Here is a 12,233-nt window from a genome sequence, read left to right on the forward strand (position 1 = left end):
ATTTGTAGAAGTGGCTTCAGAATGCCATGGGGACAGAATTATATATGACAGAATTACTGGTATTTCAGATACAGGAAAAGAAAACCCACAACTGTCTGGTTTATTTGACCTGGGTGACTGACTGTTAAGAGTCTTGTCTCAGTGGGATGACTCATTTGCTGTGAGGCATGTTCTTCTTTAGATTTGGAAGATCAACCATGAGAGCTGATTCATCCATGATTCATGAGCCTGTGCATTTAGCCATTTTTGTTCATGAATGCTTTTCTTCACAGGGCTGAGTCTGGTGGTAGCAATTTACGAATTTATCTCTGCCAGAACCTTGAGACACCTCAACAACACAAAAAGCTTATAAAACTCTTCTTATTTCCTAAAACTGGTACAAGTATTTGGTGTGATGTTTTTTTTTAAGGTCATGGTACGCGTTCTATAGCAAAGGCTTTATGTAATAGTAGAAGGTAAATTTACTTCAATTGATCATATTTTGCAGAGACGTGACATTTACTATGTCAATGGAAATATGTTCTTCAGAAACATGGCAGCAAGGGCCTGCCCAGTAACCTGTTAATTCTTCATTACCATATAGTTAGTTTTAACGACTTGCTATGATAACTTCAGACTAATATCTGGAGGATTTAGGGGGAATCCTGGAGTTATGGCCAGCTGTTCTAGGATCCCTGAGTCACTGCAGAAACCAGAAAGAAAAGCAGAGTATATTTGAGTTCCTAAAAGGAGTTATGATATGTCTCCTTTACTCTGCTCACCTTATTCTTGTAGGTCTCCTTACACTCTTGAAAGTTCTCTTATGTCTCTACCATGTTCAGAGGTGTTTTGGAGAGGAAGGGCTTAGCCTTTGGCACTGTCACCTCTCCTTCTCTTTCATGGTGCAGATCTCCTTAGGCCAAGTTTACTTTCATAGAATCGTAGAAGTTGGAAAAGACCTCCAAGATCATCTGGTCCAACCATCCCCCTACCACCGCTGTCATACACGTCCCTAAGCGCCAGGTCCAACCTTTCCTTGAACACCCCCAGGGACGGTGATGCCACCACCTCCCTGGGCAACCCGTTCCAATGCCTGACTGCTCTTTCTGAGAAGAAATGTCTCCTAATTTCCAACCTAAACCTCCCCTGGCGCAGCTTGAGGCCCTTCCCTCTAGTCCTATCACTAGTTACCTGTGAGAAGAGGCCGACCCACAGCTTCCTTTCAGGTAGTTGTAGAGAGCAATGAGGTCTCCCCTGAGCCTCCTCTTTTCCAGACTAAGCAACCCCAGTGCCCTCAGCCTCTCCTCACAGGACTTGTGTCCCAGGCCCTTCACCAGCTTCATAGTCCTTCTCTGGACACGCTCCAGGGCCTCGATGTCCTTCTTGTAGTGAGTAGCCCAAAGCTGAACACAGCACTCGAGCTGTGGCCTCACCAGAGCAGAGCACAGGGGGCCGATCACCTCCCTGGTCCTGATGGCTACACTATTCCTGGTACAAGCCAGGATGCCGTTGGCCTTTTTGGTCATCAATAAAGATATTAAAGAGGATGGGCCCCAACACTGACCCCTGGGGAACACCACTGGCGACCAGTCACCAGCTGGATTTCACTCTGTTCACCACCACTCTCTCGGGGCCTGGCCATCCAGCCCGTTTTTAACCCAGCAAAGAGTGTAAATTTCTATCCCAACAGCTTCAGGAAAGATGAAGGATAAATTGTGGCGAGACCTAAGTTTTCCTCTCAGGTTACTAGTCACACATATGAAATAAGGATAGGATAATTCTGGTCTATTAAGATGTGGATGACTGCCATCAGAAAAATTGCTTCCTAGCAGCCTTATAAGATGTGTAGGGAATGAGGGAGATGGATGCTGGCCAGATGCTCTTCTCAGTAAGTGTTAAAAACCTGACAGAACTGTGAGCAGTTACAGGATGCTTCGCTCCTCCCCTGAATTCAGAAATAAGAAGAAAGGGGGCTGCCTGTGTGTATCCAGTGCAGCTGTAAGGCTTTGACAGGAGCAAGAAGTACTTCCTCCCACACCAAAGGGACTCGGCCTCAGTGCAAGGGCCTTTTTGCCCGGGAGCTGCATGGTTCAAACAGAACTCCCTGCTTCTTGAAATGCTGCAGGTGTTTTAGTGTTAAGTCAGCCAAGGACTGTAGATTGTCCTTATCTTCTCTCCTCTCCCCAAATAACGTGATTTGGTTATTATTTTGTAAGGAGTAGAGGGAGAACAAACTTAGACTCTGCAGGAAGAGGTGACATATTATTAGGGTGAGATTAAGCTTGATTAATTTTGAACATTCATATTTGAGATGCTTGTCTAGATCAACTTACCATCAGTGGAGAGGAAAGAAAATTTTAAAAGCATAAACTGTCTGGCCTATTTTGGACACTGACCTTAGCATGAGGTATATTGCACCTTAAAATTTTCTGTTATGTGCATTGTATATGTGTAAAAGTTAGATGACATGAATCTTACCCTTAGTAATTTATTGAGCCTTTCCAAAGGGGCTTCCAGCAAACCAGAGGTATTTTGACAGGAAAAATAGAGAAGTCTGCTTATCGGGTTTAAGACAATACTCTCCTTAAGAAAAGGAAGAGAAGGTTGTTAATTATTCAAATGTTCCTTCCCTATGTAGTGTTCTGAAGTGATTGAAATTTCAACTGCTAAGTATACAAATCTCAGTAGATTGTGAAAGACCTACACACGGGGCGTAGCAAAATCAAGCTGTCCGTGGACTAGACGCAGGCAAAGTAGTATGGTTTGATTAATTTGTTTATATAGCTCAGAGTTGCAGGGGAAGTTTTACAACCATTTGTTGAGGTACTCTGCCGAATCTGGTTTTAATAGAGAAAAATATTTGTCTTGATGATATTAGGGGTGTGATTTTACAAGCTAACAAAGTTACGACGTTTCCACAGAAATGTGAACATTGCTGGGACTGCACCATGCCTGAAACTTTTGCAGTAGAGTTCTCTGTAGATCAGAGAGCAGTTTGTTTTTTCTGCAGAGAGCAAGAGTGAACGTTTTAATTTATCTGCAGTAATACAAAGCAGCAGATATTTTTATAGGGGTTCCTCATGTCTGTATTGAGAAGGGCTTTTTTGTTTGTTTGTTTTTTAGAAAAAGCTGTAATTGTGAGGCAGTATGTGTTTTTGGCAAATTGAGTTGCGGTGTGATGGTTGATCTTTGAGCAAAGGCTGGATACATCCATCCACATAGACATCTTTGCTGCATTGCTGTTCATCAATGTGACACTATTTAAGCAAGTCATTTTGAACTGTTTTTTTTATTTGGTTTCAGTTATTTTTTAAATTCATAGTTCAGTATTGAGTTTTCCAGATTTCATATATTATGAAGCAGTAAAGTTACTTCTCTAAAAATCATCACAACTAAGCTACGTCTTAAGTATTTTGTAGAAATACGGTTGTAAAAGCATATAGCTTGGAAACTCCAATGTGCTTGAATACTGTTTGTTTTAATCTAGGGTGTATGAACTTCTGGGATATGTAGAACATTTTGAAGTATTCTGTGGATGTTATGTTCAGAAAAGCAGATAATTGCATTTTAGCTTTTGTGAAGGGTTATGTACACACCTTGGTGTTTTTGTGCTTGCAAATTGGAAAAGGTTGGAAAATAATGCCTTAAAATACTAGAAGGACACCTAGAAGAATACAGTAATTTCACTGAAGAGAAATTTCAGAAGATTCTTGATTCTAATATAATGATGTTCGCATCTTTCTGCATTACTAAATAGCTTTCTTGGTGGTGCAGCAAATTTGTGAAGTATTCCTCCTTTGTGTATTTAAAGAAAAAGTGGCAGATGTATGTAGATCACGGCTTGCTGAAGTTTCTCAGTTTCTGTAAACCAGATTACCCAATGCCCTCTGTTATATTTGAGGCTACACAATGTAATGGAATAGGCATGATTTTTTTCCCCCCTTTCCCTTGCACAAGTTTTAAAGCAATTTAACTCCTTTTAGTTCAAGGAAATTATACTGGCCTTAAGGAATTCTATGATTAGAACTAGACTTCACCAATCTTTTGAGTAAGCTAGCACATTATTACAGTTATTCTTCCATTTACGTAGATCTTGTGAGTCTAGCAATGGTCTCTCATGGTCTAGCAAACTAAAAATAAAGCACATCAGTAACGAATGGTTTTGCTTGTGGGCTCGTCTTGGGCAAAATTTAACGCCTCAGAAGATCACTTAAAGGCTGGGGTTCTTCAAGCAGCCAAGCCTGTTCTGAAGGCAGTACCTTTTGGACCTGGCTTATAGGGGGAAAATTGAAGAAATTTGAGGTAACGTTTCTCCCCTACTCAGTATGGCCTTAGTCTAAAATGGGAATGATTAAAAAATATGGGTTTCTCTGCTAATAGCCTGAATATTTTGGTTTTTTATCGTTGTACAAGTGAAAATGTTTTTCTAACTACAAGAATCTTAAATGTCTTAAGATTGAAGTGAGTTTTCTGTTTTGAGCCTCCCGGTCACTGTTAATCCTTTCTTTATTAACAGCTGCACAGTGGCATTGTCTTCAAGTGTGACTAAAACCGCAATTTAACCCTAGTGGGAACCTGTGTAACTGTTCTAATGATGTGGTAGCTGGATCAGACTCCTGATTGCTTTCTCATGACCTTAAAGCAGCTCAAAAGTAGTTAACAAGAGTAAAAGAAAGTTGATACTAGTGAATACGTTATGTGGGATGGGTATGTTGAGTTTGCTGTTTAATATAGCCAGTTTTTTGAAGTGCAACTTGGTTTCAAAAGAAGCTGTTAATTTAAGTAACTTTCAGTCCATAAAATGACATTCCAGCCTATAAAAAGGTAAGGCTTTTTGCCAGAGCTAGCATTGCTTAGTTCCTTAGCTTGTAGAATAAATGTGGCAAAACTTTTAATGCTGACTTTTTTTTTTCCTGGCTCAGGACTAAATATTTAATCAGTCAGTTATAGATTACTTGTTGATTTCAAATCATTTTAATTTATCTAGTATTTTTCCCCCCTAGGGATTCTACAAATGAAACTACTGCACATTCAGATGCTGGCAGTGAGCTTGAAGAAACAGAAGTCAAAGGAAAAAGAAAAAGGGGCCGTCCTGGCAGGCCTCCAGTATGTGTAATTTAGTTTTGTTTTGTTATGCATCTATTTAAAATTGACTGCAAACTGTTTTTCATCTAATCATCTTGTGGTCACATAAATAGGCTTTTAATGAGTCCTATGTCGAACTTTATGAAGACTTGTAGTATGAAATATTTATCAGATTGAAATATAACTGTTTGAAGTGATTAAAAAGGGACATAAAATGAGATCATAGTAGCTTTTTTCTTTTACTAGGTATGTACATGAACGTTGCAATTTTGTTGTTGTTGTCATATCACAACATTCTTCCAGACATGAGAAGAATCTCAGTGAACATGACCACTTTGTTTTGGAAGTTTTAATGGATTTCTTCAAGTGACAAATGACCCTTGAGCTATCCTCTTTGTAATTGATAATCTCTTAATGTGAATGGAAGAGTTTCAGTATAGTACTAACATAATGTCTCAGAAGATCCATTAACACATCTTCATAATTTATGTAATTGACATGTGTGATGTCCTACATATAGATGGGGAGCTTCAACTTTTTATCTAACATAAAATGGGAGTTAATCCACAATTCTGCTGACTAAGATTTACTAACAGAATGCTTTTCTTCACTTGTCTTTGTCTGTTGCTGGTCCATGAATGGGAGCATGCTGAAACAATTCCCTAGTACACATAGTATTAAGGTGCATTTGTCTTCTATTTTCATTTATTTTATAAAATCTTACCTAATTGGAAAATACAGAAGTTCTGTTGTGTCTTGTGCTCATTTGTTTCAGTTCAAGGTCATGAGATGCAGTTCTTGTTTGTTTGTATCGCTTGAAGCACACAGTGTGGAATGAGATTTTTGGTGGGAATTTGTGTGTTTGCTGTTAATTGTTTTGATTCTCTTCATGGCGTTTGTCTACAGGTATACCCGCAGTATGAATGTCTAGATACACAGCACTTAGAGATTGTTTGTATGTGTTTGGTTTTTATCCTTAGAGCATCCATCTAAATTCCGAAGCATGGGGTAGTGACACTGTAGGAATGGACAGAAGCATGTGTTCCTCTCAAGCAAGCTGGCCAAGCTGGAGCAAGTTTCTCCATCATATTGGCTTCCAGTTTGGTGCTTCACAGTTTCTGGAATGTGGGAGTGGACATTTTAAATGCTGGTCTTTTCCATGCAACTTTTATTCCCTTTCTGAAGGCTTTTGAGCAGGGTTTCCTATGGGGCCCTGTGTTCTTCATCAGATGGACATATACGCTCACTTTGTCTTTACAAGAAAGATTTAAAGAGAACAGGTTCTGTTTACACAGCCTGTAAGCAAAGGGTGAAATCAGAAATTGTTAAGAATATCTCACTGGTAAACTTACCAATTTTTGATGATCCAATTGAAGGAGGGAAAAAAAAAAGAAAAAAAAAAAACAGTGGTGTAACCTGATTGCTAACCCAGAAGGTTGTTAGTCTAGGAATTAAAGCAAGGTGGGTAGTATTTTATACCCCTTTCATATGCACTGGAAAGGGAAGATGAATGTTACAAAAGGCATTCCTCATCCTTCTCTTTGAGCTTATTAATTGCTCCTCTGGGAATATTCACTGAAGCACTCTCCTGGTCCAGTTATCAAGTTTCTGCAGAAGCCTTTGCTTATTACGTGTAGAACAACTCCAGGCTCATTAAGTGTACATGATTAAGTGTTGAAAATACAGGGGAAGCAGTCATTACTCACCCAGAATGATGGGCTGTGAGCTGACTTTTGCTGCCAAGGAGCAAGATGACACAAAAGCATCATCTTAATGTTTAATCTGAGTCAAAAAAGCAAATCCAATATTAAAGCTGAGGAAGACAGTAGAAAATAAATACTGCATCCTTTTTATAACTCTGGCTTGCCAAAATATGGAATACTTTCCCTAATTCCGGTTTCTTTATTCCCCCCCTTTCTACCTCCAACCCAAAATCTCAAGAAGGGTGTACTGGGACTGGAAGAGTGTTGGAGGAGAGCAATAGTGATGGTCAGTCATGGAATCATTCAGGGTGGGAGGGACTTTTCTTAGCTGCTCAAAGCAGGATCAGCGGGATCAGAACTCACTGCCTGGACCTCTTTCGGTCTGGTTTTGTAAACCTCGAGGGCTGCATACTGTACAGCCTCTCTGAGCACTCTTTTGTTTCTTGTCTTTCCTCGTGGTGAAAAACCTCCTTTTAGCTGCTCAGAAACTTTCTTGTTTCAGTTCTTGACTGTTGTCGCTTGTCCTCCCACTGTATACTGCTGCAATAAAGCCTCATGGGGAAGTGCCCCCAGCCCCCTGCCCATGTTGACAGCCTGCTGCTGAACTTACTCTAGTTTATCAATGTTTCTCTTGCATGGGGCTGAAACTGGTCGCAGTATTCCAGCTATGGGCTAGCAAGTGCAGAGTAGAAGGGGAAAATCCCTTTCCTTGGTGTACTGGCTATGTTCCTGTTTGTGCAGCCTAGGATGCTGATGGCCTTTGCTTGCCAGGGCATACTGCTATCTCCTGTCTGCCATGAACCCAGTGTCATTTTCTACAGAGCTGTTCCCCAACTAGTTAGTCCCCAGCCTGTGTTGGTGCAAAGATTTGTTCTTCTGCCAGGGGCAGGACTTTGTTCATGCTGAATTTTGGGTGCCCTGTTGGCCTAGCCCTCCAGGCTGGACCTTGCTATCAGTGAGTGGTCTTCTTGCCAGTTCCCTGCTATCTGCACCCTTGACAGGAGTCCATTTTTCACCCCATTTGGCTATCTGATAAAGGTGTGAAATGGGGCACATTCCATCACAGACTTTTGTTGTACTCCCTTATCACCAGCATCTAGGTAAAGGTTGATCTGTTAGCCTCTGAGCCCAGCAGTTACCCAATTGTCCATCCATCTAGTTGTCTCGTCTGCCCATCTGGATCACAACTTCCCAACTTGAATACAAGAATGTTGTCAGAGACTGTTAACAGCATTGCTAAAATTGAGATAATTGACATCTACTGCTCTCCCCTCACCCTTAAATTCAGTCTTTTTTTTATTTTTTTGGGTGGCTTGACAGTAGATGTGTATGTTTGGATCCACAATCGCATCCTGCCTCCACAGATGATACTGCAGCAATGGAAAAGAATAAATCAGAACCTACTGTAAAAAAAAAGGCTGAAAAGGAATAAGCCACTCAATCTATGCTATCCTTGAGGAGAAATGCAGGCACCTTTGAAAGACTAGTTCTATGCATTTACATTTATAACATTATTGAATACTGAAAATCACAGACTTAGTAGATGAAGCATTGGTTTTGCGAACAATGTATTTTCACTTTTCCTCCTCCACATTGCTAACCTACCCTTGTTGCGATCCTGTCCACATTTCACAGGTGAATTTGTCACAGGAGGCACAGCTCTAACATTTCTTCCCACTCCTCCATCCGCTAACATCAGTTTTATTTCCTCCATAGATATTATCTACCTTTACTCTTAGGTGTACAACAAATTATTTAGAGCTGTTCTTCTCAGCTGATACTTAGCTTTGTTTTTCATTTTTGTAACGTTAAAGAAAGATTTCTGTGCCTGAAGGTACTAATGGGTTTTGTGTTTTTTTCTTTTTTTCCCCCCTTTAAAATATGATGGTCGAATAAGATTATTTAATCTCTCCACACAGCTGTTGACTTGCTTATGTCCTTAGGCCATTGCAGCTACAGTAACACGTCTGCCATCAATGTATTGACCTCTTTTGGAGAGTTCACTCTTCTGTGCCATTTTCCCTAGCTGTGTTGTTCTGTTACAGAGCTGCACACAATGTACTCTGTCAATATACGTATCTATGTATTTATTTTAAAAAGATTTAGGCGGTAGTGTTGTAGAATGGACTTGGCTTTTATTAGAAAGATGGAGCTTTTTAACAGACTTCTTTTTCCAGAGAAAGATTTTCTCATTGCAAATGTGAGACTTCTGTAAGGAGGTAGACCTCATTTGAGAATTCATCATTCGTAGCAAAGATCTTTCCAGTTCAGAGAGAACCTTAATGAATTGGGAAACCTTTCCTTCCTGAAAATGCTGCTTCTCATGTTGCCCCCCTAGTTCTCTAGAGACTGCTCTAATGAGTCTACTCTGTTCGAATGAGTCTAGTCTACTTCACTGAGTGTACTAGACAAGTGGCTTGCGAAGAGATAAAGCATCTTGGTCCTTCAGAGTAACTCTCGTAATGTAACCTGATTGTCCCAAAGTCACCAAACTATGCAGTGAACACAGCAGGAGTTGCACCATGTCCTGTTCTAGCACTGACAGTGGCTGGGGCCAGCCTCCCCCTTGCACATGTCTGCTTCTAAACACCCAAGCATGAAGAGCAGATGCTTGTGGAGCAATTGGCTGGGAGGTGAACCTGTCCAGTCAGTGGGATGTATTGGTGCATATATTTACATGAAGCTCTATGTGAGCATACCATCTGGATACATATTTAGCGAATCGTGTGCTGTGTATTCAAGGAGTGATGTATGGCAGCCCTCTGCTTGGAGTTGCTGAGTAACATCAGCTAAAGAATGTCTTTTCTGGCTGCTGCATTATTGAAATACATGGGCATGGATGCTCTCTTCTCTTCTAGGTGGGGGATTTGAAACCCCAGTGCTTCTTTCACAGTAGTGAGCTGAGGCTCAAATCAGTTAGTCATTCAACCTTTTTGCCTCCTCTCTTGGATCAGTGCTCTCTTAGAGGGCTGGTCACTTTCATTGCCATGCTTTATATTAACCTACCTGGTCTTACCTCCCCAGGACCTCAGAATAGCTCTTGGAGGTTGGAGGGAGTGAGAGAGATCCGTGACTGTATTTCAGCTATTGTATTTTGCAGAAGGAGTAGCTAGAGATTATCCTGTTTGACTTGGAGGATAAGAAGAAACATCAGTTTGTCCCAGAGGGGGCAATTCTGAGATCTCTGCTGGGGTGTGGCTCATCTCTTAGTCATGGAAGCTGCTGCATGCCTTTCTCCAACTAACTCCTCGCCTCATGCTCCTTTCTGAGGCAAGGTGGAGCAAGGCACTTTTGATGCTTTTGTCCCCAGCACAGACTGTATGGTTTTGCTTTCATTTTCTTTTTGTTTGTTTGTTTGGTTTGCTTTGGTTTGGTGTGGAGGAGAGGGACTACAATACCTTATATTTGTTTTCATACGTAAAATTTTAACTTTGCAGCAGATTCAGCATTATTGAGTCTTGTGTTACGGATGATAAATACCCCAGAGGATTGACTTTCCCTCTTAGTTCCAAATCACACACGTCCTGATTAATAGTAGGAAGGAATATTCTTAGAAGAAATGAAGTTGTTTTCACAGTAGTTGAGGGTTGTGGCTTAGTGTGATGTACATCAGAGTCCTGTTTCAGCTTGCTCGCCTGATATTTTAGGTCTGTCCCTTAAAACTGGAGTTGAATAGATCTGCCTGCATGGCTGAAGCAGCTCTGTGTGCTGGGTGTTAGGGACCCTGGATCTGTTATTATTTGCAGGGTGAGGTTTTTCACAGAGAACACCTTGTTTGTTTCTGTGATGAAGACGTTCACAGGGCTGACTGCTTGAATCCAATAACTTCTTCCTGGATAACCATGACAATGTTATGAAATGTTCATGAGCTGCCTTTTTTAATCAGTATTCATTCGGAATGAGCTCAGACATTACCTTCTGCTTAATAGCAGAATAGAGACTCTTCTGCTTAATACCGTGTTACAATGCAGAGGCCTCTCAAGTTGATGGTGCCTTTGAGAGGCAAGTTCTTCAGTCTTACTCAAGTGGAAGGTTAAAAAGTTTCTTCCAGCTATCTTAAGAAATGGGGTGTTGCTTTAAATGACTTATTACATACTATGTAATTATGTGAATGCACATATAGGCCATTACTGGAGGGGGAAGACAGGTGAAATTAATGACCTGCAGCACTTTAACTGTCTTTATTTCTTCCTGAAGTACATCAGATCAGCTTGGGCACTGTTAATGGAAAATGTCAAACCACTGTTTTTTGGTTTTATTTAGTGTATAAGTTAACGTTCGCTCTATTACTTGTTTTTACAAATGTGGGTCACTTTTTTCCCTTCAGAATCATTTTAAAGACATTAAATGAAAGATATTATCTAGCTAATGTATTACACAATTCTGAATTTTTCACAATATCAGTTTAATTACAGTCTAGATAAGTATTTTGTTTCTTCTTCCTTTGGTTTATACCATAAAACAACAGTTAAACTCTGTGGTCATCAGTATGGTCATTTTAGAGTTTCTTCTTGCATCTTCTGGAACTTCTGAATTTCCTAATGCTTATGTGGATAAATTCTCAGCCTTATTTGCTGTCAGTTGAATCTAATTTACAAATCTGAAAAATAATAACTTCTGTTTTCATATGGCTGTAACTTGGAAGCTTTCACATATTCGAGGCTGATCTCTGACAAGAATTACTTGGAACAATGTCTTGGTTGTGAGCATGAACAGAGTCACTTCAACTGAATTGTATGGAAATGAAACTAATGTCCACGTTCCTGGAGATTGTTTTGGTAGAATAACAGACATTACAATGTAAAGTACTCTGTGTAGGTTGAGCTGTAGAACTTCATCTTGGAATAGTTTAAATAAGTCAAAAAAGAAAAAGACGAAGATAGGATTTCTTCTGGTCTTTGTGGGGAGACCCTAGTTCAGATCTCACACACACATAGTCCACTTGGACCCCGCCACTGGTCTGACTCTGTCCTGGATCTCAGAGTGAAAGCAGGGATATAATGCCCCCCAGCAGCACCTTTCTCAGTGTGAGATTCAAGCCTCCAGCTTGCTTTCCTTGCATTGCTTCTTTATCCCTCCTCCCTCTGGAAGTCTTAATTCACTTCAGCAGCGTCTGCTCTGCCATTGCAGCAGATGCCTGGAATATGAAAATCATTAGAAGGATTTATTAATGCATTTAGATACAATACAGCTAACCAGCTTGCCTTTTCCATGACTTTTTCAGGGATCCCTGTCATAAACAGATAACAATTTTGAGTCTGGAGAGCAATCAGATCTTACTTATCTAGGGATTCTGATGGATACTTAAAATGAAAAAGGAAGCAAACAAACAACAACAACAAAACATTGTGGGTGACTGTGAGCTTAAAAGGGCTTTAGGTAGAAGCCAGCAATTTCTGGCTTCTCACAGGGGCTGAAAGGCTGAGAAGTGGCAAGCAGTAAGCAGCATTGCTGCTCCTATTAGAA

General features: G+C 40.4%; 1 protein-coding gene across 7 annotated transcripts in view; it reads left to right on the top strand.

Annotated features, from left to right (window-relative positions):
• STAG1 (STAG1 cohesin complex component) overlaps positions 1 to 12,233 on the top strand; it is a 187,481-nt gene that overhangs the window by 41,274 nt on the left and 133,974 nt on the right. For all 7 annotated transcript variants that reach the window (XM_083848713.1, XM_083848712.1, XM_083848709.1 and 4 more), the window contains one exon: positions 4,983 to 5,085. In XM_083848713.1, coding sequence (XP_083704839.1) covers positions 4,983 to 5,085 — 103 coding nt within the window. The remainder of the gene's footprint in view (positions 1 to 4,982; positions 5,086 to 12,233) is intronic.

The sequence above is a fragment of the Anser anser genome, assembly GCF_964211835.1.
Source record: "Anser anser genome assembly, chromosome: 9".
In the NCBI taxonomy this organism is placed as follows: Eukaryota; Metazoa; Chordata; class Aves; order Anseriformes; family Anatidae; genus Anser; species Anser anser.